This window comes from Argiope bruennichi, chromosome 7 (assembly GCF_947563725.1).
Source record: "Argiope bruennichi chromosome 7, qqArgBrue1.1, whole genome shotgun sequence".
NCBI classification, from domain to species: Eukaryota; Metazoa; Arthropoda; class Arachnida; order Araneae; family Araneidae; genus Argiope; species Argiope bruennichi.
Genome location: NC_079157.1, coordinates 87,068,020 through 87,094,860, shown reverse-complemented (window position 1 = coordinate 87,094,860; position 26,841 = coordinate 87,068,020). Strand labels below are relative to the sequence as shown.

General features: G+C 29.6%; 1 protein-coding gene across 2 annotated transcripts in view; it reads left to right on the top strand.

Annotated features, from left to right (window-relative positions):
- The window catches only part of LOC129976522 (nose resistant to fluoxetine protein 6-like), a 93,457-nt gene that overhangs the window by 32,754 nt on the left and 33,862 nt on the right, over positions 1 to 26,841 (top strand). Inside the window, exon 1 of one of the 2 annotated variants that reach the window (XM_056090134.1) lies at positions 17,454 to 17,829. The exons of the other annotated variant lie outside the window; for it this stretch is intronic. Coding sequence (XP_055946109.1) covers positions 17,553 to 17,829 — 277 coding nt within the window. The 5' untranslated portion in view covers positions 17,454 to 17,552. Of the gene's footprint in view, positions 1 to 17,453; positions 17,830 to 26,841 lie in introns of those variants that run through there. 2 annotated transcript variants of the gene reach the window in all.

Below are 26,841 nucleotides of genomic sequence, written 5' to 3'. Positions count from 1 at the left end.
ATCCATTTAAAAAAAAGAAATTTTTAAAAAATCTCAGCGATGAAATATTTTACAACATATTATACCAGAGATCTTACATTTACAAAAAAATTAGACGCGTTTGAATACTTTTACATATCTTTCTCTGTTTTCAGCATATGAAAATCCTTATTAAAATTAATAATAATTTTTTTTGCAGTTTTTGATTGTAGATTTGTATAATCTATTTTTACTTCTTTTTTATTGTTCGGTGTTTTTGTTATATGAATTTAAATTCATAAAATAATAAATTATTATTTATTTAAAAAATTAGCGTCTAGTAAAGTTTAACATGTTTTTGATGAAAAATACCTTTGTGAATGGCAAAAATAGGTATGTGTTTTTAAATATGATGATGAAATCTATTTCTTAATATGTCTTTGCCTATTGATTCGTATCAGAAATGCATAAATACTCCCTCTTTTTTCATAATAATAGCAGTAGATTAGTTAGATAAATTCTCTCTCAATAAAAGTATTTTGCAAGTAATATTTCTTTTTCAGTATTTTGAGTGTAAATTTTATCTGAATTTGAATCCTAGAATGAATCCTTTTCATATGGAGAAGAATAGTTTTTAATTATTATCGTCTTTGAAAAGGAAATGAAAATAACTTCATTTTCCGGAAAGATTTTATCAATTAAATCGGTTCATAAATTAACGATTTTTTATTATATGGATGTAAGATCTACATTGTTTTCTAATGTCCGTTATTTTCTTTAGAAATCTCGCATTTCCTCATCAGATCGTAATTCAGTTTAAATTAAATTCGTGTTTCAAACAAACTTTTCATTTTCATTTCTTTTTTTTTCTTTTGCTTCACGTTTACATACACACGAACAAATAGACGGACAGACTTTATTCATGTCACATTTAATCAAGCCATTCAATCACTTGATCAAAAATTTGATAGAATTATATAATTTTGACAATAGAACGATTTAGTAAATTTCACAAATCAAGCAAATTATGTCTTCGAATTAACTTGTTCTCGTATAAAAAGATAGACAGACAGACAGCATATCTTTTGAAGGATCTTAATACTCCTTGGCAAGCAAAGTGGAGTAAGGAAATTCATAATAAATTGCACACCATCAAATGTTTTATCGGATTATGGCTTATATTTCCTATACGAGAGCTGGATGTGAAATTAAATCGTCTCCTTATAGAACACACACATTTCACCCATAAGCATCTTCTCTTTGCAGAGAGAGCCCCCAAATGTACCACTTGTCGTACCGATTTTACAATACAATACATTCTAATCGAAGGCTCTGCTTTTAATTCCTATTGTGACCACTTTTTCTATTCATCGTCCATAACCTTGCAGGACTTGGGGGGAAAACACCATCCAAATATTTTGAATTTCTTAAAAGCTATCATTTTAACATTTATTATTTTGTTTCGATGCTCTGTCGTCTTTTATTTTTATTTTCCAGTTGTATGCCAATTTTACCAATTATTTTTATATAATCGTGTCTTGATTGAATGGATGCTTTTAAGTTTTGCTTTCTTTTTTTTATGTTGCTGAATTTACTTTATTTTTAATCATATGTATGGCGCAGTTCAGCGAAAGTTGGCTCGTGCTCCAAAAAATTCCCGAACCAAACCAAATCCCAGAAGAATTGAGTTCAAAATGTAACGCGAAAACTTGTGCACTATGGCGAGAACACAGACTAAAATGGCCAAGAAATTGGATACCTCTTGACGTCGAAGAAGTCATAAAAATTCCAGTCATTAAATCTTCTATTAAGGACATTTTGTCTTTAGCTCTCTCCTAATATAAAAAGTTGACGCTCATTTGATGTATTTTATACATTTTTAGTGTTTTACAACTTAATATGTAAAGTAAAATGGGGTTTTTTTTCTTTTTCTCTACCAATATGCGTTTCCTCTAGAAGGTTCTTTATTGTTCGAAAGGGCCCAATGTCATCAAATGTAGTTTGTTCCTTCGTGCTAGGTGGGGTTGCTCATCGGCGGCCCCGTCAAGTTCCCTGCATGGCCTCTGGCTAAGTCGGGATATGCACAGTATGTGCCAAACTTAAGTTATCTGGATCTTTGTGTTATTGAGCAAACATGGTCATATATATACCGTTTGATATACAGGCAGACTTTCCTCTGATAGACTCCATCCAAAATGAGACATGGATCTACGGTCTTGATATAAAGCGACATATACAAAATTTGTGACCATAAGCACTTTTATTGTGAACTGTCAGCTTCACAGATCGATAAACCGACAGACATAATTCGAAGAAAGTTATCTTTTTTCATATTCATAGAATTTTCAGATGAATATTCATAACAATCTCGAGGTCAGATTTTTTAAAGATTATAACACATTCTCTTTGCGTACTTACACAAGCAATGTAAAAAGAACGGCATATCGGAAAATTTATTTTTGATACCAAAACAAGAAGAATTATATCCTGATAATATGAAAATAAAATGTTACCTTGAAAGTATACAAATTCATGCAAGTAAAAGAAAATATATTTTAATCTTAATTGCTTAAAATATCAAAATTCCTTGGACAGAGAGGGAAACTGCTTATTGGAAAAAATGCTTGAAACTGATATGAAAAGTTATATCTTGAAGCCTAAACAATGGATGGCCGCTACTTCAATAATTTATTCTATTATATGGCTTGATATTAAAATTGCGAGAATTTAGTCAGTTAACATTCAAAAAAGAGATTTTAAAAAGGGGTGACTTTTCAACTTATGATTCATTTTTCAATTGCTATATTTGTTTCATGCATTTATCTTTTTCTCTTACTTTAGCATTTATTTTAAAAAAAGAATTAAACATATTTTAATCTAAAACTACATTGAGAGACATAATTTCCATTTTAAGGATTTTTTTAACTCTGATAGGGAAATCCTTTTGTGAAATTGAGATGGTCCCCAAAAAATGTAAAAATCTAATTATTGTAGCACTAATCAAATCTGAAATAAGATTTGATATTGATAATAAGTATTTAACGGAAATGGATAAAAATTTGGAAGTGTTATTTTAAGTCTTGCACCTTGATTGGCATTAAAATGGGTATGATTTTTATTCAAAGATTTTTAACTTGTGGATTTAAAAAAAGAATTGAAAACAAAAAATAAACTTTCATATTTTTAAAAATACATAATTTTTGTCTTATTATTAAGTATTTTAATGCATAATAAGAATTAGTTAAAAATTCATTATAACTTGAAATATATAGGGGAAAAATATGAACTATCATTTAACATCAGAAATTTAAATTTTCAATTTCTTGTAACTTATTAACCATTTACTTAAAATTACAAATGTTATATATCGCTATATGAAAAAAGTTCAGTTCGAGTAAATCTAAATATGGAAAATGTTTCTTATATCAAGTAATATTTCATGCACTTATACAAAACTTAGGGTGGATCCTAGCACAGCCCACCTCTTGGCGTCTTTTTGAATTCTCACCAAACGAGTGGCGATAATGTCGCCAATGTGACAACCTAGATGGAATTATTTTATTTATTTATAATTAATTTTATTTCATTTTTATTATATTTATTTATTTATTATTTTTTATTTATTATTTATTTTATTTTATTAATAAATATTCAACCTAGACGGATATTTTTATTTTTATTTTATTTATTTATTTTTTATTTTATTATTATTTATTTATTTGTTATATTTATTTTTTATTATATTTATTATTATTTCTGGCTTTCAAGTATCGTTTTTTAATTGAGAAATAATAACAGCAAATATTCAATTAGTAGTCAACTTGGCGATATTTCAAATAAGTCGCCAAGAGGTGGGCCCATCTAGGATTTTACCCACAGCAATTTTCTACAGCAATAGGCACTTGCAACTTTATTGAGCGGTAATTAATTTTGAAATAAAGAGCAGTCTCTGATACTCTTTTAACTGACTGTCCATTTTGCTTTGTAATTTATCTTTATTTAAGTCACTTAGTCTAGACATCGCAATTTTAAGGTTAATTCTTACAGAAAATCAAGACACGTATTGAATGCCATGAAATTTAAAATTTCTGTTACTATCTATTAGATCATCAGAGGTACATTTTACTTTGCAAATTTTCTTAACTAAAGTACACTAAGTCGAGATATTAAGATTTAAAGTTAATTCTTTTGGAAAGTCAAATACACATACTGAATGCTGAGATAGATAAAATTTCTATTACCAACGATTCGAATAATCGAGGTATATTTTGCCTTGAAAAATATCTTAACTGTGACCATACCTTATAGATATGAGGTTAATTCCTACGGAAAATCAAGCAGAGTTAGTTAGAATTTGTATTACCAGCTATTAGAACATGCTGGGTACATTTTACTTTGCGAGTTATCCTAAGGTCCATTAAGTCCAGAAATTACAAATTTAAGATTAATTGAGAAAAATCAGGTATACGTATTGAATGCTGAGAAATTTCTGTGTCCTAGTTTCGAAAAGATCCGACAAGCATGCTTATTGTAATGAACCTCGTCAAGGTTTTATACAAGATCAAAAGAAAGGCATAATACGCTATACTCAATTTTGTTTTTAATATAGCTTCACTGAAATATAAAATGGTTTATAGAATAATTGCAAAAACATATTTTTGTTATTGATGATAATGTTGCATTTTTTCACAAGATCCAAATAACGATATGCTGTACAATGCGCTAGTGTTTGGTGAATATATCATCTGTGGAAATGGTGTACAGAACAAGTGCAAAAACCGATTCAAGTGCACATGAAACCTGAAATAAAGGGGAGAGAATTTTATAAATGTAAGACACGTAAGCACGTTTTAAATATATAAGCTTTGACATTGAGTGTTATTACCCTAGCCAGTAATATTTTTTTTTTTTTTGAGAAAGTGATTGATGATTCTAATGGCGGTTCTTTTGTAATGGGATTTTAGTGTTCGGTTTATTTACAATGTCATGAAAATGGCGTCATATTTTTATTGCTCTGTTGAAGGAAAGGTTTTTGAAAAAACTGAGAGTTCTGAATTAGAAAAACACAAACACATATTATTATAACTTCGACATTAGATTAGGCGTATTGAAATTCGCGCTTACGAAAACAAGTTTTTTTAAATCTGTACTGAATGCGAATGATTAAGTGCTGTGTCAGCTTTAAAAAATTAGTTTTAAAAAATGTAATAATTAATTAACTAAATAATCTGCTAACAGTATTTATATACCAAGATGGGAAGATGTTAAGAATAAATTAATGTTTAATTAAAATTAATAATTACTTTATTAAGTCTGGAATTCTGGGACCTTTTTATGTAAACATGAAGTCTATTTGATAAAGATTTCTCCATTTTGAAAGCATGTCTGTTTAAAGTGCTCATAAACTAAACAATATCATCAAATCAAAAGTTCAAAAGTTCTTTTAATGAGATAACCAGCCGCCTTTGGCATTTATTTAATACGACATTTAAAATGGATGCGTTCAACTAATCTCTCATGTATAACTTTATATTCATAATCCCCTAAACAAAATATTTTTGAGCATCAAATTATGATAAGACATTAAATCCCGGTTATATTAATAGCTTTTACCTGCTCCAAGTATAATGGAATCAAGTAATACTGAATTATATTACCATTAAGAACTTAAATATCTCGGTAATTTATTTCATATTGCATGTTGTCATTTGTGGTAACAAATTTCACTTTCTGATTTCACATGTGAACTACATAAATTTTATAAACAGAATTTCTCTTTCTTTGCTTTCAGTAATGAGAAGAAAAAATCACGAGATTAAATATTTGATTAAACAATGAAAGCGATTTGAATTTCATTGCAACAATAGAATATATAGTTAAAAATTTGGCCAAAAAAATCTGAAAAAAAATTTTACACAAAAAAAATATTTTTATCAAGTGTCTGAAAAAGAAAATTATCAGGATTCTGGAGAATTTTACACAACTAAACTCTATCACTAAAAAGAAAAAAAATTAATTTTTACTATGTTGTAAAAATCAATCCAGTAATATTTCTGAGAGTTATCGAGAAGAAACTCCAAAATCTCGCTTAATTTTTAATTAATTAAAAAATTTTAAAAATCGCTTCAATTTACAAATTTTTAAGCATCAAAGTACATCTGTGTCAAATATGGAAACTCCAGAATAAACAATTCGCCCTGTAATGCTCAACCAGTTCTCCTTTTTTATTAATTTAACCAAAATTATGTTTTAAAAATATACTAATAAATAAACACGCCATTTGCAAACTGTAACAGAAAGTGTCCATGAGCCATTTGTTAAATGTGACATTCTTATGCGACTTTTTAAAATTTCAACCAATTTGTTGCAAAAAAATGCTTCCAAATATGAATTTTGAAATACTTGTCCTTTCCCTGAGGCTCAGTGTGATATTATTTGATAAATTACTTGCTGAATTGTAAATGGCAGGTGCACGAAAGGTACCCTATCGCTTGGATTACATCGAGCTCAAGGTCTATAAATAGACTAGGTGTGAGGAGGAGTGTTCCCTCCCCCTTCTTTCTGCTGAGGTGGAATCTCAGATGAACGACCATGACACCACGTTTCAGTTCCAAGGTTAAAAATGCAAGAACAATTTTTTTGCACTTTTCTACATTTCTTTATACTCATTTGCACAGTTTTGAATATCTGATCGTTGAAAATAAAAAATCGTGCATCATAAGGTTAAAAAAATAAAAGAAATCTGTGAGGTTCATATTTTAATAATCACATATTAACGAATTTAAATAGTAGAGAATTAAAGGAATTTTTATTTAAGCTGTATCTTTTGAAATAATCATTTTACCTTATTTCCAAAGATTCATGTTACTGAATTGTAAATATTCAGCATTTAGATTGACGAAGCTCGTGTTGTTCCTATTCTAAAAGCGACAGAAAGTGCAAATCATACATAATTTGAGGTTTTTATTGAAATTGCATCACTTGAACTAATTATTCTTCCAAACTTTCAAAGATTTATGTAGTTGAATTTTCAGCAAATAATAATCAACTTGTATCGATGAAAGACACAGGTTGTATCTTTGGTGAATCGAATCGAATTGTGATGCGCGAGGATAGAACCTGGGACCTTGTGATTCGCAGTCCAGTAACATGACCACAATACAAAAGCAATTGATCGGGTAGTGTAATTGTTAACTGGCTTATAAGCTTTCACCACAGACGATATGGCTGTTGAATGGTGATGTATTAGCTGTTGATTCTAATGTGCCTGTACCCATTTGAGTAGCGCTAAGCGTTATGGCGAGCGTGTGTGGTTGCTAATGCTGTTGCGCCAAGTGAGTCTGACGACTTTTGGGTTGCTGCGGCCTTTTTGAGTTGCAGCGTCAAGTGAATCTGACGACTTTGTGTTGCTGCTTCAAGTGAATCTGACGACTTTTGGGTTGCTGCAGCCTTTTTGAGTTGCAGCGTCAAGTGAATCTGACGACTTTGTGTTGCTGCTTCAAGTGAATCTGACGACTTTGGTTTGCTGTGGATAGATGGCGCCACAATAGCTGTACGAAGGTTGAAGGTTCATCATCCGAGGTCACTAAAGTGGAAGATTGTTATGAGTGAGGATGGAACCTGGGACCTTGTGGTTCGCAGCCCAGTAACATGACCACAATGCAAAAGCAATTGCTCGTGCAGCGTAGTTGTTAACTGGCTTATAAGCTATTCACTACACTTTCATCACACCGATGACAGTACCAATTATTGCTACTTGTCCGTAGAGTAGCTAATAATTTGTCACTATCGCTCAAACAGCGACTCGAATTTTTACTTAGCATAATTCGACTATATATTTTTATATTTATTGAACTATATATTGAATTATATATTTTATTCCATTAATATATGTCTTCATGATTTTTATTAAAACTGCGTCTCTTGAAGTGGCCATTTTTAAATGCATCAGAAGATTTATGGTACTGAATCGTCCGCAAGCAATAACCAATCAAGTTAGAACGACGAGAGATGACCAATTGTCTACACCTCAATGATCGCTACTTATCGTATAGCGCGTGATAATGTATCACAGTCGCTCAAACAGCGATACAAATTTTTGCTTGGAATAGTTCGAATGCAAGGCGCATCGAGTTAGATATTTTATTCTATTAGTATCATAAATCGACTACTCCAACCCACCCTGAGGCACACGGTCCAACCGCCAAATATCGAAACTGCGGGAACTGTGATTCATTCCCAAGAGTCATCACCGGCGACAGTACAACCCTTCCCGTGTGAAGTACGTCCCGTCATCGATGACAGGCCAATCCCTACCTGTTCTGTACTCACCACGGTGGCGAGAACCAACTATTACATCGGAAGCTTCTCATCTTCATTTCTGAGATTTATTCTGTTAATATATTTATTTAGGATTTTCATTGAAACTGCGTTTCTTGAAGTGATTATTCTTTCATACATCAAAAGATTTATGTTATTAAAATCTTCAGTAAACAATAATCAACCAAGTTAGATCGATGACAGATTGCCACTTACTTAAACAGAATTCATTGATGCTTCTCGTAGAGTAGTTAATAATTTGTCACTATCGCTGAAACAACAATTCATATTTTTGAATAGAATAACTGGAATGCAGTGCGCATCGAATTACATTCTATTAATATATTTATTCAGGATTTTCATTGAAACTGCATTTCTTAAAGTGATCATTATTCTATATATCAAAAGATCAAAATTTTTGATTAGAATAGCTGGAATGCAAGGCGCATCGAATTAGATTCTTTAATATATATATTCACGATTTTCATTGAAACTACGTTTCTTAAAGTGATCATTATTCTATATATCAAAAGATCAAAATTTTTGATTAGAATAGCTGGAATGCAAGGCGCATCGAATTAGATTCTTTAATATATATATTCATGATTTTCATTGAAACTACGTTTCTTAAAGTGATCATTATTCTATATATCAAAAGATCAAAATTTTTGATTAGAATAGCTGGAATGCAAGGCGCATCGAATTAGATTCTTTAATATATATATTCACGATTTTCATTGAAACTACGTTTCTTAAAGTGATCATTATTCTATATATCAAAAGATCAAAATTTTTGATTAGAATAGCTGGAATGCAAGGCGCATCGAATTAGATTCTTTAATATATATATTCACGATTTTCATTGAAACTACGTTTCTTAAAGTGATCATTATTCTATATATCAAAAGATCAAAATTTTTGATTAGAATAGCTGGAATGCAAGGCGCATCGAATTAGATTCTTTAATATATATATTCACGATTTTCATTGAAACTACGTTTCTTAAAGTGATCATTATTCTATATATCAAAAGATCAAAATTTTTGATTAGAATAGCTGGAATGCAAGGCGCATCGAATTAGATTCTATTCATATATACATTCATGATTTTAATTGAAACTACGTGTCTTAAAGTAATCCGTTTTCCATAAATCAAAAGATTTTTGTAATTAAATCATCAGCAAACTATGAACAACCAAGTTAAATCGATGAGAGATGGCCAGTTGTTTAAACACCAATATTCGTTGCTTATGGTAGAGTGCGTGATAATTTGTCACTATCGCTCAAGGAGCGACTCAAATGTTTGCTTAAAATAATCTTAGTGCGAGTCTCATCGAGTTGGATATTTTAATATTCTGTTGAAAACGTTTGTTATCTGTAATCAACAGACTAAGCACGCCTCGGCAAGAACGTGAGCGCAGAGAGGACAAATGTACAATAGAGAAGTTACTCTCCTTTAATGAAATTTTAACCCTGAAATTTTAGTTTCAGCTAATTAAAGTAAGCAAACTAAAAAACATATTACCACACAAAAAGATGAATAGAGGTAAATAACTTCATGTACGTAAAACTCTTTGAACTTTAGCAATGGGCAGAAAGTTGATATCATTGCAAGAATACCGTGCCTCTCATTTGAAGCGTTAGTTTTTGTTCAATTGCTAATTCCAACTAAGTAGGGATAACTACAACTAAATAAGAATGTTTTTATACTAGTCGTCATTTGCGACCAGCTGATATGCAATATTCTTACTTATATTTTATTTATTATGTACATGATCTTTGGTAATGGAGGGCCATCATCACAGCAGTATTAAAACGCAATTTCTGGTCCATCTCTCTTTTAACTTCTCTGATGTTACATATTTCCTTTTTATTCATCTTGTAAATTATACAGATATTAAGCAAAATTCTCCTTCTAAAGCTTTCAACTGTGGAAGAAAATCACGCGATTAAATATTTGATGAAACAATGAAAACGGTTCATATGCCAAGGCAATAATGTTGGAAATTAGACAAAAAAAAATGTTTTTTTAAATGCCAAATAATAAAGAAAATGTGTATGACTATTAATTTGATACATTAAAAAGAGATTTTTTTTTAAGTTTTGAAAGATGTAAAATTTATTTTTGTATAATAACATTTTCGGAAGTTGTCGTTGAAAAAACGCCAAGATTTAGTTTAATTTTTAATTAGTTAAAATTCTAAATAAACTTTTTAAAATATTTCTTCGAAATTTACATTCCCACTCTCCAAAATATATATATATAGCAAATTTTGTAGGTTAAGTAAATAAGTAAAATTAAACATCAGTCTCAAAATACTGATGTTTAATTTACAAAATCATCTACATCAAAAATAAACAATTGACAAACCCATATGAAAAATATTGCATCCAAAAGTGGAATTTGTGTTTTAGACACGTTTTTCTCAATCGAATGAAACCAAAATTGGACCCAAAATTGCGCTTGTAATCTCAAAATCAATTTGATGTACTTTAGCCACTGCGTTTTTGAATTATCACGTTTACATGTTACTGAAAGTACAGACTGACAGACAGTCAACCCGTCTTGGTATTTAGCTCAAAATTTCACAGATGTCTACACTATAAATGATAAATCTGTATACCAAATTTCATTCATCTATCTCTCTTCGTTTTGTAATTACCGTATTAACTTATATTCGAACAGCCGGACTTCTTCAGAGCGGATTTTGTCCAACACTTGACAGAAATTTGCATGTTTTGTGTAAAGACTACATACACAATTTCAACTGTCTAGCTGAAAGCATTCTTGTGTTATCTTTGCCACAGACGGACATTTTTCAAAAATTTGTTTTTCAAACTCAGAGAGGACTAAAACGTACAAATTTGTCAAAATCTCGAATTCTAATTTTTTTATGATTACTACCAATACTTTCTCTATATTACGTATATGAAAAAGTAAAAATTGCAAAATTTTTTAATTAATTCATCAAAATAAATATTTTAATTATTAAATACTTTCTTTTTTTTATAATTAACTATTTCTTTGTCACTGATTTTATTATTATTTTTTCACCGTCTTTGGTGATTAGCGGGTTCGCCACATATACCGGTTATATTCATTTAATTTCAGATAAACCTCTGTTATGGATTTTGAGGATTATTATTATAAGTTTTTAAAATATAAATTCTGCCAGACATTAATATGCATTATTATTTTAATAGTTTACATGTTTTCTATTTATTGTGCTTAGAAATCATCTTAATACAAGGTGATCAAGAAATAACAGTAGATGTTCAGACCCTATCGCTTGTACGCGGTTTAAATTAAAGTTCGCGGTTTCGATTTATCAATAAAAAAATATAGTACCAAAAAACGCCGATAAGGGAAATCCTGGCGCTTCAAACCCAAAATGTATGAAAAAAGAATACATAACTGCCGATGGAAATAGTAAATAACAACACACCAAATACCAAGGGAAAATATTTATTATAACAACTTACAAATTTGGCTCTAGGTGACCACCAACTTGATGTTCTAATAATTACATGCGGTACACGAGATTTTCGACGGTGGCTGGCAGCCCATCGGTATTTATTCGTCTGACATACAACATTATTTGATCTTTTTAAGTAGAAATGTCAGGAACATACCATTGATACACAACGTCTTTCTAGTAGCCCCACAACCAGAAATTGCCAAGATTCAGATCAGTGTTATCAGTTAATGGGTGTTATCTTATACGTATAAAATTTCAGGATCTTATGAATATCTTCTGCACCCTCGAGAACGGGATATCTGTTTGTCGTGAACAGCAGTGAACATGCATTGCTGGTATCCTGCTTATTAGTTCTCGCCTGATCCATAACGGCAGTTGCAACTTCTTCAACTTGTTCCTGCTTTATAACAAGTTGCCAGTCCTCGGCCTGGCTGCACACCAATAATTCCTGTTGTTTCAAATCTTTCAGCCATTCTTCGTTAGTTATGGTCATCGATCCTTTACGTAACTATTTTAACCACCGGTTTTCACGAAGAGTAGCACTGGCATTTTCATCCCGCGGATAAAATAGCTTGACTAATAAGGCGCATTCACGTAGTGACAACGCAATCAACGGGCGAATTCTTGTAGAATGACTTAAATTCCCGCATGCCATCCTTTTATCTTCGATATCATGTCACAAAGTACCCGTATAAGCAAATTACATAATAAAGTTTCCGATCGCAGCGCTAAAATTTCTCCTATCGGCGTTTTTTGGTACTACTTTTTTTTTTTTTGATTAATTGAAATCGCATACTTTAATGTGTATGGTGGCCAAATTTTGTTATATTTCGTCCAGTACATAAAACGCTACGGGGCTCCAAACACCTCCTGTTATTTCTTGATCACTATGTACATTCAAGTCACATAATGTCAAAGCCATGTTAAAAATCTCGCTGTCTAAAAATCTGTTCCAAGCTACTTTTTTTTTTTCTGAAGCAATGTAATTTCACTTTCTGTTGCCTCATTTAAATTGTTCGGATAATTTACATAATCCTGTTTTCTTAAACTTTTAACAATGGCAAAAAATCACGCGCTTAATCATTTGAAATTAGAAGCAACTAGAATGATTTAAATTCTTTACAATAATAAAACCTATGCAAAAATATATTTTTAAAAAATTTATAAAAAATTAAAGAAAACATTGTAAGACAAGTAAATTAGTTTTCATTCTTTTAAGTAAATCAGATATTAAACAGAATATTTCTTTAGTTTTCGAAGATGGAAGAAAATTACTCCATTAAATAACTGATGAAAAATTAAAAAGGATTTTAATTTCACCGTTAGAATAAAATGTATAGTTGAAATTAATTTAGGCAAATATTTTTAAAAATTGCTTAAATGCAGGAAAAATTTACACTTTAACTAAATTAGTATCATTGAAACCAAAATTTTTAAATTTTATTTTAGCATAAAAATAATTTTTACGCAATAATATGTTAAGGTACAGAAGAGAAATCCAAAATCACTCTTAATTATATTTATAATAATAATTAAAATCATCGCGACGACGTACATTTTTCAGATAAAAAAAGTATGCTTGTGTTGAATTTAGTAATTAGTTCAAACGATCTATTATTTAGAGAGCCAACAACACATTCTTCATTCTTCTTTATTATTAGTAGAGATTTCATCCAAGAATTCTTCTCCTTCTCGTCAGTCAATCTCTAATACCTAGCATGTTCTCAAGTATTCTAGTGTGTTGCTGGATAAATTTTTGAAATTCTGGTCACTTTCAATGAATTAATCTATGTTGTTTTATATTTCGTCATAAATCATAAATCTAAAAATTCATAGACTACTCTAAGCCAACAACACAATCTTCACATACATTCTTCATTCTTCTTTAGTATTAGTAGAGATTTCATCCAAGAATTCTTCTCCTTCTCGTTAGTCAATCTCTAATACCTAGCATGTTCTCAAGTATTCTAGTGTGTTGCTGGATAAATTTTTGAAATTCTGGTCACTTTCAATGAATTAATCTATGTTGTTTTATATTTCGTCATAAATCATAAATCTAAAAATTCATAGACTACTCTAAGCCAACAACACAATCTTCACATACATTCTTCATTCTTCTTTAGTATTAGTAGAGATTTCATCCAAGAATTCTTCTCCTTCTCGTTAGTCAATCTCTAATACCTAGCATGTTCTCAAGTATTCTAGTGTGTTGCTGGATAAATTTTTGAAATTCTGGTCACTTTCAATGAATTAATCTATGTTGTTTTATATTTCGTCATAAATCATAAATCTAAAAATTCATAGACTATTCTAAGCCAACAACACATTCTTCACACACATTCTTCATTCTTCTTTATTATTAGTAGAGATTTCATCCAAGAATTCTTCTCTTTCTCGTCAGTCAATCTCTAATACCTAGCATGTTCTCAAGTATTCTAGTGTGTTGCTGGATAAATTTTTGAAATTCTGGTCACTTTCAATGAATTAATCTATGTTGTTTTATATTTCGTCATAAATCATAAATCTAAAAATTCATAGACTATTCTAAGCCAACAACACATTCTTCACACACATTCTTCATTCTTCTTTATTATTAGTAGAGATTTCATCCAAGAATTCTTCTCTTTCTCGTCAGTCAATCTCTAATACCTAGCATGTTCTCAAGTATTCTAGTGTGTTGCTGGATAAATTTTTGAAATTCTGGTCACTTTCAATGAATTAATCTATGTTGTTTTATATTTCGTCATAAATCATAAATCTAAAAATTCATAGACTACTCTAAAAAGCCAATTTTTTGCCAAAATCTCAAATATTTTTTATTTAATATTCTTAGTTTCTGAATAGTCTTCATAAAACTGTTTCAGTTTCTTCTTATATTCACTATTTGGAAAGCTACATTGATTTTTTATATATAATTAATGCATGTTTTAATGCTATTTTACATCTTTAAATGCTATTTTTTTTTCAAATTCTAAATTTTGATAACATTTTTTTTATAAAATAACACCTAAATTAAAATTTAATGCCTAATATTTTGTCCATATTTGGTATAAAAGTATAACTGGTTCTGCAGTTCTTAAGCTATAGAATAAGTAACTTATTCATTTAGAAATATTTTATTGTGCGGTAATTAATTTCGAAATTAACAGCCGTGTTCGGATATTTGTTTGACGAACTGTACATTTTACTTTACAAATTTTTCTTTAATCACTAAATTTAGACCTCACAAATATAAGGTTAATTTTTACGTAAAATCAAGTACACCTGTTGAATGCCGAGAAATTTAAAATTTCTGTTACCAGCTATTAGAATATAGGAGTTACATTTTACTTTGCGAATTACCTTAACTAAGATTCACTAAATTCATCCCTTATAGACCTGAAGCTGATTCCTACGACAAATCAAGAATGTATATTGAATGCTAAGATAGTAAAAATTTATAGCAAGATATTATACATTTAAGATAGGGAAATAGTAAAAATATTACTTATTTTTGTAGTCTTCATAAAACTGTTTCGCTTTCGTTCCTATATTCAATATTTGGAAACTTACATTGATTTTTATAAATAATTAATGGATGTTTCAATGCTATTTTAAATCTTTAAATGCGAATTTTTAAAAATTCTAAATTTTAATAAATTTTTCTAATAAAAAATTCATAAATAAAAAATCTAGTGCACATCTTTTACAAATTTTGTATACAGATTTTTCTGTAATTCATAAATTAGAAAATAGGTAACTTGTTAATTTAGAAGTATTCTGTAGTTTTTTTTTTACTTTAAAATGTGAAACAATTCAAAATTCCCTTGCTTTTTATCAACTTAACCCCAATATCTAAAGATTGGATTGAAATGCAGCTTTTTTTTGTACAGGAATCAGGTAATAGACTTCTTAAACTTCCAGATTTTGAACAAACCATGTGACAAATTTCTGAATATTGTTTTATATAACTTTTTAATTAAAAAAAAAGCATTTTTCCAATTTTTTAATTTAAATTTATTTTGATTTCATAAAAGATTTTATGCAGAAATATAATTATTTAATTACTTTACAGAGTTTTTCAAAAAATTCTTCCTAAACGTAGCTACATACTAAAACGCACAATAAAAACTAAAAAAACTCGATAAACTGGTTCTGAATATTTTGATTAATTCTTCTTTATGCGAAAAACTATCTGAGAAATTTAAAAATTGTGACTTTCCTCATTATACTAGCAATTTATTTAAATGATTCTCAAGGATACTGATAATGATTTATACTCTGTAGGTCATCTTATCTTAGCATTTGATGAGAGCTTCATAATAATATAAACTCAGTTTCCAACTGAGTATATTTTTAACAAATGAGCAAAATATGTTGATTTCTTTCACAGTCTCATCAAAATTTAGTATCTTATTTATTATTATGGAAAATTTTAAATTCTGTTGTTTAAAAAATAACAAATTTATCATTCATTTTCTACAAACTAGCCGCCTATGGCGATCACTCTTTTGCCGGAAATATTGATTGTGTTTAATTTAATTTAAATCTCTAATCGAAACTCTGAGTGGAATTTTTTTTAGTGGAATCATGAGCATTATGCTTATGATCGCATCATGAATCGCATGCGGTTAAAAAATGAAAGTATCATGATCGAATTATGAATCGTATGCGGTTAATAAAAACTGAATACCGAATTTGTGATTTAGATGCGTTTATCCCAATAGATTGAAGACAAAATTTGATTTTAAAAACTACACTTGTAGTTGCAAAATCCCATACCAAATTTAATATATTTAACCTTTGCGTTTTTTGAGTTAACGCGTTTATGTTTCAGGAAATACAAATCGACAGACGGTGGAACAATCATTGGATTTGGTTCTAAATTTGATATGTATGTACAGTGCAGATGTTAAATCTGTGTGCCGAATCTTATCTACCTAGCTCTCTTCATTTTGTAGTTATCTTGTTAAATTACATTCAAACAGCAGAACAGACAGACTTTCTCCGAACGGATTTTGCGCAAAATTTCATAGAAGTTTACAAATTTAGTGTAAAAATTGCATACCAAATTTCATTATTCTCTAGCTCAAAACGTTTTTGAATTGTCATTGTCACAGACAGACAGAGGGACATTTTCCAAAATGTTCTTAGAACTCGATTTTTCTTTACTACGTATACGAGAAAATAAAAACTGACATTGGAACTAGAATTTCAAATACTAAAAGGCAAGAACTGCTGGTTTATAATTTGCTTGATCAAACATAAAAAATACACAGCCACTTTTCCTTTCGTTCTACTTTATTTACAATTCAATATTGAAAAAATTTATATGGAGATCATGTTTCCAAACATTAAAAGGTCAAGATCTGCTGGTTTATAACTTATATGATCAGATAGTGAAAAAAAAAGAAATTTGTCACTTTTTAAGTTCATTCTACATCATTTACGTTTCAATACTGAAAAAAAAAAATAACTTATATCCTAAGCAACCAATCCAAATTTGACCTATCTTACCGTTTTTATGGAGCACGTGCTATCAATAACAACATGTTGTACATTTTGAGTTGGAGAAAAGAGCTGCAGGAAAGTTACTGATTGGGAAACAAGGAATAATTTACTGCACAGCTTTTGTTTCCACACAGTGCAGTAATGATATCTTTCCCTCGACAATGTAAATTAAAGAGTCTTTCCGTTCGTGCGGCCTTGCCGGACGGGTTTCCTTGTGACATTGACTGAGATAGAAAGTTGAACTTACACTCCAGTGCATCTTGGAAGATAACCACAATCACTCGTGAGCCACTTGTTGATACGACAATGCTTCTCTCTGTACTCATCTTGGTTTTCATCAGCTGTTGTCGGGTCTCGGGGACCCCAACAACTTCTAACGAAACGAAAAGCGATAGCGAAAAGTACTATAACCTCACCGAAAAGTTTGAGAAGCAGTGGAAGGTAACGATAAAGGGGGCCATTAAGCCCCTGATGCCCTTTATGTTGAGAATGAATGAAGAGAATGATTTATCAGGATCATGCAGGAGGGCCCTGATGCTTTATCTGTCAGGACTCAACCAAGCCAAAGTTTGGGCTATTCGAAGTAAGTTTTTTCCTTTCTATATTCATTAAATATATTTAGCGGTTCTAAAAAAAATTTTTTAAGATGTTAATTTGTTAGATCCATTATTTAGGTGCCGTTAGATCCTAGTCCATCTGAATTTCGGTTCATCATTATTTTTGTTTAATCTTTAGGTATCTCATTAATATGCAACAAATTTAGAATACATCCATTTTATTTCTTAAATAAAAAGTGGTTTCCTTTTTTTATTTTTGTTATTTAAACGAAATCATTTTTATGTTCATTCAAACTGAAAAATTCTAATATATTCCTTAAATATATTCAGCGGTTCTAGAATTTTTTTTATTTAGATGTTCATTCGATAGGTCCATCATTTAAGTGCCCGTTAGATCTGAATTTCGGTTCATCATTATTATTGTTGTTTAATCTTTTGATTTAATCAGTATTTTTGTTCATCAATATATAACAAATTTAGAGTACACCCATTTTATGTCTTAAATAAACTAGTCGTTCATTTAGTTTATTTTTGTTACTTAAACTGAATCATTTTTATAGTTATTCAAACTGAAAAATTCTAATATATTCATTAAATGTATTCAGAGGTTCTAGCATTTTTTTTATTTAAATGCTCATTCCAAAAGTCCATTATTTAGGTGCCTGTTAGGGTAATAAATATTTTTGTTCCTCAATACGCAACAAATTTAGAATACATCTATTTTATTTTTTTAAATAAGAAAAGGCTTTCATTTTGTTTAATTTTTTTTATTTAAACAGAATCTTTTTTATGTTCCTTCAAACTGAAAAATTCTTTAAATCATTTCCTTTAGTTTTATATTTTATTTTGCATTGAACAAAACTCAGATTCAGGAGAATTAAATTCATTTCTGATAAATTTTTCAAACGGAAAAGATATCGCATAATGCTATCATAATCCATCAAAATATATTTGCTGATATAACACACATAATTTTTTTACATGAATTCATAGTTTTGTTCTTAGTGATATAAATTTAAAGTCAATTATTTAACGTTTTAAAATTTAAAAAATTAACCTAAATATTTTGATCTGTTCCTGAAATAATTTAATTTCTAACAAACACAACGGAAAATTTGTATTTAAAAGAAAGCATTAAGTTTCTAAAAAAATACTTAGATTTTTCCAGCACTACGGAGTTGGAACTCCTTTAATACAGGAGTATTTCCATTCCGCAAGGATTTTTATTAATTTTTTTCAAATATTTATTTTGACTATCAATTTGATATATTTTGGAGAAAAACACTATTAAAATTGATATTAATTAACTTTTAAATTTTTTATATGCTGTTTGAATTTTTTTTCTGTTAATTTCACGTGACTTATAATAAAATAAATCTTATCGGCAGAGTGATCGGCAAGAAAAAGTACCTAAATATTACCATAGATTACCATAAAAACTGAATTACCTCTAAGATGATTACTTTAAAAATTTGATTTTTTTTCGAAATTATGATTTCTTTTTATTTGATATTCTTAATGTTTGAACAGGTATGACAATGTATAAAATCGTTAGAATTTTGTTTTAAGTCTATTTTTTTTGACAACTCACACTAATTTTATATTTAAATTTACATACGTTTTAATACTATATTACATCTTTAGATGTTATTTTCTCAAATTCTAATTTTGGATAGAATTTTTTTTACGGAAAACTTCGTAAATTAAAATCTAATACATATTTTTTGTTCAAATTTGATATAATAATTTTTCAATATTTTCTATAGTTCTTGAACTAAAAGATAAGTAATCTATTCATTTAGAAATATTTATAGTTTTTTTATTACTTCACAATGTGAAAAAATTGAAAATTTCGTATTATTTATTAGTTAAACTCTAATATTTAAAGAATAGATAGGAATACAGCTTATTTTTTTAGTTCAGGAACTAGAAAATATATTTCTTAAGTTACCTACAAAATTCTAAGCAAATCATTTGATAAACTTCGAAACAAAAAGAATTTTACTTTATACCACTTTTTAGCTTTAAAAAAAAATTTCCAATTTTTAAAAAACCATTGCCACTTAACTGATATATTTTGGATTCATAAATGTTTTTTCAATATTTTTATGCAAATATTCAAAAGTATAATTATTTTTATTTATATTATATTTCTGATCTACAAGACACAAACTACATTCAAGCCGAAACCAAATGGTGAAAGATGGCCCATAGCGGAGCAGCCCAATAGAAAGAAACAATGAAACAATAGAATGAAACGGTAGATAGTAAAAATAGATTTAAAAAGAATAAGGATAAGAAAATAAATAAATAATTAGGATAATAAAAGAAATTAGTAAAAAGTTAAAAAAGGAAAGTGCGTGAGAAAAATGAAATGATGTTTATAGTTAAAGTTGACTAAGCAATTTTCATTACTTTAGTCCAGTGATTCTCAACATCTGTGCTGCTGCAGTTTTGTGTGTCGCCAAATTCTTAAAGTGTGCCGCCAAATTTTAGAAATGTTATCCCATGATTTATGGCGATTATCCCATGATAGCCAAAAAAGCTTTAAAAATATTATTACAATTTTCTACTTCTTATTTGTGTGAATTCGGATTTTCAGTATTAAGCAACATAAAAACGAGAAAAAGGTCGAGACTGTTAAATGTAGAAGACGATATGAGAGTAGTATTGTCATTTTTAAGACCGAATATAAATGAAATTATCAAAAAACATCAAGCTCAAATTCCTCATTAGAAGTATTCTAAGAGAGTAGCATTGTCATTTTTACAAACAATTTTAAATGAAATTATCAAAAATCATCAAGCTCAAATTCCTCATTAGAAGTATTCTAAGAGAGTAGCATTGTCATTTTTACGAACAACTTTAAATGAAACTATCAAAAAACACCAAGCTCAAATTCCTCATTAGAAGTATTCTAAGAGAGTACCATTGTCATTTTTACAAACAATTTTAAATGAAATTATCAAAAAACATCAAGTTTAAATTCCTCATTAAAAGTATTCTTGTTGTAATTAATATCTTAATAAGCGTACTGTATTACTTTGAAATTAATCAATTAATAAACATATTGTTGTTTTTATAGCACTTATTATATGATTTTATTTTACATTCAAAATTATTATCATAAACTATTTTACACAGTGTATTATAGGTAAATAAACATCTTTTAAACTTATCGTTTTCTTTGTGTGTTGCCAAATTTTAAAATCGTTAAAAATGTGCCGTGACAAAGAAAAAGAAAAAAAAACTGAGAATCACTGCTTTAGTCAATAATTTGTCAACAATCGGAATGGTAGAGCTCCTAAAAAGTTGAAATTTCAATCAAGTTTTCAATTTCATTTCTATCCATTCATGAAGCTATTATTCACATTGATATTTCTTTAGCTCATATTCTTTGTTTTCCAACAGAAAAATTATAACTTTTACAAAGAAAATTCAGCCTTATTCTGAAACTCTATACATTCGAATCTTTATATGTTTACGTGTTCTGAAACTTCATTGATTTAACCCTTTAAAGGGCCATTTTTTTCTAGTCATATTATGTTAAAATATATTTAGGCTTGAAATTAGAATAAGAAAAGGGATTCATTTAGCTTATTAGATTAATTTAATTTGATTAATTAATTTATTTGGTTAATTAATAATTAAGTATTAAAGCAAGTCATATCATTTTGTGTAAAATAAAGAACTAAAGCCTCTAAGGTTCTGTCTTTCTAAAAAAATGTGTCAGAACTTATGCCAACCTACATAAATTCATACAAAGATTGATAAATTTGGTGCGAAGCATATTTCCCACGGCCCTAGAAAGGGTTAAATGAAAATAAATCTATTTTCATTTTGTCAGAAAACAAAAATAAAATTAATAATTTCGTTTCAAATATGACTGCTTTTCTTCAATTAAAGCAGGACAAAGAGTATTCATTAAAATGTGGTGATAAAATAACTAAAAACATTTAATAGCATTCTATTTGATGAAATGATTTAGGTTTTGCTTTTCATATTTCCTACTCTTCCTAGTAGAGAAATGTAAATCATTCTTAGTTTGACAATTGTTTCATTCGAATTAATCTTTGGACGTAGTCCTTCCTCCTTGCCCTCTTTATATTTCCTTCTCTTTACTAATAATGAAGTAGAATGTGTTTCTATCTGTTGAATCTGTATAGATCAGGCCATTTGGCCTAGGGTTACCAGATTTGGCATCCGTAGGTCAATTCTATTTTGGAAGATATGGACGTGCTTCTCGTAGCGAGATTTTGTAATACTAATTAATTAAAAATTAAGCGAGGTTTTGTGGAAACTATAAAAAAAGTCACTACAAAAAATAATTTTTGCATTATTTTAAAATTTTAAAAAATGTCGTTTCACTTTCTTTAATACATAGTACAGAGAAAATATAATTATTGTCAAAAAATTCGAACTCGAGATTTTGAATAATCTTCCCGTTTTAGATCTCCTTGAGTTCGAAAAACACATTTTTAGAAAATGTCTGTATCTTTCTGTCTGTGACAAAAATTACACAAAAACCGCTTTGAACTAGACGGTTGAAATTTGGTATACGGTCTTTACACAAAATTTGCAGATTTCTGTCAAATTTTGAGCAAAATTTGTTCAAAGAAAGTCCGTCAGTCCGGCTGTTCGCATATAAATTATCTCGATAATTACAAAACGAAGAGAACTAGACGGCATAATTCTTTAACATATATAAGCTAGATACTTGTCAAATCTTGAGCCCAATTCAACTACGGATTGACTGTCTGTCGGTCTGCGTTTTCAGAAACATGTAAATGCGGTAATTAAAAAAACAGTGACTTAAATATATCAAATTTAATATGGGATTTAATGACTAAAAATGCAGTTTTGTGTCTAATTTTGGTTTCAATTGATTGAAAAAAAACTGTCTAAAACACAAATTTTTGTTTGCTTTTAAAGCATACTAGAGTTTAATCGACAAATAGCTTCCCAAGATTGACAGTATAGATTCAGTTAAATTCTTGGATTCAGGCAAATGTTAATATTTCGTAACTATTGTACGCCTGTGTCACACAAGGCGTCCTCTAGGATAACATCTTTTCCTGGACATATGCGGGAAAGTTTTGGGGAAACCACATCCTCTGGTTTAATAATATTAATTTAGTTGCCAAGCAATTTTTTCCTGGATTTTGTCAATTCCTTTAAAAAATTCCGTATAGTTTTCAATTGTAGATTTCGTTGTTGCAATGAAATTCAAACCATTTACATTTTTCAACAAATACTTAATTATATGACTGACTTTCCTTACTTTATTAAAAGCAAATTAAGGAAAATTTTGTTTCTGATCTACCCGGTCTGCATGAAAAATAAAAAAGCATTAAACTTCGATAGAGCACCGATAAAAACAGCCTACAATAAGAAGATAAATTAACTATTTTTTTTATTAACGCTATAATGGACTGGACTTGTTTCCCTTATTTAATAAACCGGTGTAATGCTTTAAAAATAATATTGCTTTCGTGTGGGTTACAATCACGTGCTTAAAAATACTTTTCGGGGGAAATAATGAACATGAAGTCCTGCGTAAGAGATTATTTGAAGTTAATGGTAGAAATATTCCAGGCAAACATAGTTGATCGTCAAACTGATTGTAAATAAATAAAAAATATGATTGTCTAAAATTCTTTAATTTTAATTTTTTATGCTTAGTTGAATTCTTTAAAAGAATCCCATTTATTTTGTACATATTCGTGAAAATATATTTGTTTAAATAATGAATACAAGTACACGTTTGATCAGTGTCTTTCAGCTTAAATATTTTGTCTGTCTTCCCAGAAATAGTTCATATCGCTGAAGAAAGTCCCCCCCATCCCTTTTGATGATTTGAATTCTTCCAGAAATATGTCTGATTGTTGTACCATTCCTCAGAGTTAGTTAATATCGCTGAAGGCAACGATTCATCCACAGTGAGGCTTTGAATTCTTCTGGCAATAAGTCTAACTATTGTGCCATTCCAATGGCAAATATTTCAATTCTTATCTATATTTTCAAAGCTAGTTAATATCACTAAAAGTGACCATTTATCCACAGTGATGCTTTGCATTCTTCTAGTGATAGGATATCTACTTCTGTGACACTGCAAGGCAAGTGATTGTATGCCCACAGTGATGCTTTGAATTCTTCAAGCGATAGGATATCTACTTCTGTGACACTGCAAGGGAAAATGCTAGTCTATCCTCTCAAAGATAGTTTCATATCGCTAAAGGAAGCTATCTATCCTTTATGATACTTTGAATTCTTTTGGCGATATGTCTGAAAAAAGCCATCCATCCATTGTGATGCTTTGAATTCTTCTGGCAATAAGTTTAACTATTGTGTCATTCCAATGGCAAATGCTTGAATCACTATCTGTTTTCTGAGAGCTAGTTAATATCGTTGAAGGTATATATACTCACAGTGACACTGCAAGGCAATTTCTTGTCTATCTTCACAGAGATAGTTTCACATCGCTGAAGGAAACTATCCATCCTTTGTGATACTTAGAATTCTTCTGGCAATATGTCTACTTATTGTGCCATTCCATTGGCAAAAGCTTGAATGGTTATCTGCTTTCTCAGAGCTAGTTAATATCGCTGAAAATAACCATTTATCCACAGTGATGCTTTGAATTCTTCTAGAGATAGGATATCTACTACTGTGACACTGCAAAGGCAAGTGCTTATCTGTTCTCTCATAGGTAGTTTCATATCTCTGAAAGAAGCTATCCATCCTTTGTGATGCATCAAATTCTTTTAGTGATATGTTTGTATGCTTGAATTTCCTCTTCAATCGTCTTCTATGAACATGCCATTCATAGATGGTTCCCGACATTATACATATTTACATTTCTTAGCCACATATCCGTCTCCACCTGTTGATTGAAGTTTTTGTAGCTCTGATTTGGAACATTCGAAAATCCAGTTTCTTCTCTTTGCAGAAAGTTGTTTGATTCTTACCATGCGAGTTTTTCATAGTTCTTATTTCGTACATATGCCTATAAATAATTTTTCTTTTTTGTAGTAATCTTATGGAAATATTGTTCATTTTCTAATATTATTCCTTTTAAGTTTTTTGAATATTGAAGATTCTATTTCGGTGCAGCCGCGTACATTATTTAGTAAAAATTCAGATATTTTTTTTACACGCAGACATTATTCGGAAGTAATTATAACGAGATTTGCATTACGTTGAATTATGTGATCATATTAAATCGTAATTTTCATTTAAATCCAGTTTAGGTAATGGTATTAAATAATAAGTTAAATACATCATTCATGAAATCAATGATGATGATGATGTCGTGTCCGCGTTACCAAGGAAAAGGGGTGCAGTAGCTTCTGAAGGTACAGACCCCTGAGCACCCGAGGGCAGAAGTCTGACTTTTAGCTCATAGAAAGATGAAACTCACACATTTGCTTGCACAACCCCTTTTTACAAGGGGGGGGCACATTCATACACCTCACAGATAGAACACAGATGAAGAACAACCATGCCCGAACCGGGATTCGAACCCGGGACGCCCATATCACGGGGAAGATGCGCTACCCCTACGCAAGGACGCCGGTTCATGAAATGAATAACAGGTTGAAATACCCCTTTACAATTTGCTTTAAATTTATTATATAAGTAACCTATTATTATTATTATATAAATATTTCTGCCTTTAAGTCGTAGGTAATATTTGTTGCATTTGACTTCAATTAAATATCTTAAACATAGCTTATTTCTCATGTATATTTTTAAGCATTAAATTGGAATGGACATTAAAGCAGTGCTAATAATAGTTTTTCATCTATTCAATAGAGTTGAGTTCCAAGACATTATAGTGTCATTAAGGCCTTAAATGTCAGAATAATCTATTTCAAATTGCAGAATGTTTTTGCAATAAATTTAAAATTTAGCTTTAATTTTAATTTAAAGCTGTAATAAAAATTTCAAAAAGATCGATCCAAGTCGCTTATTTTTTATCTCCGAAGTATATGTGACGAATTAGGTAGTTTAAAGTCAGATTATCTGTTTTGTAGAGCGCCAACACAGGCACATAAATTCTGTTTTATTAACAGTAAATGTATAATTACACAAACTTTAAAGTTAAATAAATATTCATTTTAATAAAAATTAATATATGCATAATAATAAAGCACTTCAGAATTTTAATGCTAGCTATCTGCAATTCCTTTTTTAAAAAAATAGGAAGCTTTTTCAAAATCTTCAAAAAAAATCCCAAAACCTATATAAAAGCAGTGTTTGCACATACTTAAAGGTTGACAACCGCTCCTTTAAGAAGTAATTTAAGTTTAAACTCTTAACTATTTTAAAATCTCCCACTCCTTCAGAATTTTAAAACTCCTGTGTTTTGATGGATTAATGACCTTAAAATATAAACAATAGCAAAACGTGTTATTCAGGAAAATAAATGGGGAAAAAAGATCCATTTCACCCATATATCACTGTTCCCTTTCCATTTCATGGGCTGAAGTTCATGTCCTTGAACGTTCGGCTGAATGTGCCAGAAAGTAGGTCTGGGTTGAGAGAAAGCATTCTCTCACCCTTAATCGCTTCCGTCATACGTGTTTAGATTTCTTTTTCATACCAACAGGTTGTTTACTGGGACTGACTACGCGACGGCATGGTATTCATTAGAACTAATGTTGAAATTCTTGCTTATGCCTTTGGCGAGTGTGACAAAAAAAGATATAATGAAATTAATACATTACGTTTAGTTGGTTCAATAAACGTGACTAGGTTAATGAAACACTTGCCCTTGGTAGAAGGGGTCAATTAAAACCGAAAATTATATGCTGTGTCTATGCATTAATGTATATAACAGCATGTAATATCTATCATGTAATCAAACTTGTAAATTGGAAAAAAAATTAACAGTGACATTTCAGTTATTAATTATTTCGTTAATCGTAAATTTTTTTCTTTGTTTTATTATTCAAAAGAATGTGGATGTATTTCATGATTTTTTTTTTTTGCTAATTTGATTTGGATATATAAAACAAGTCCAGAGGTAAATCGTC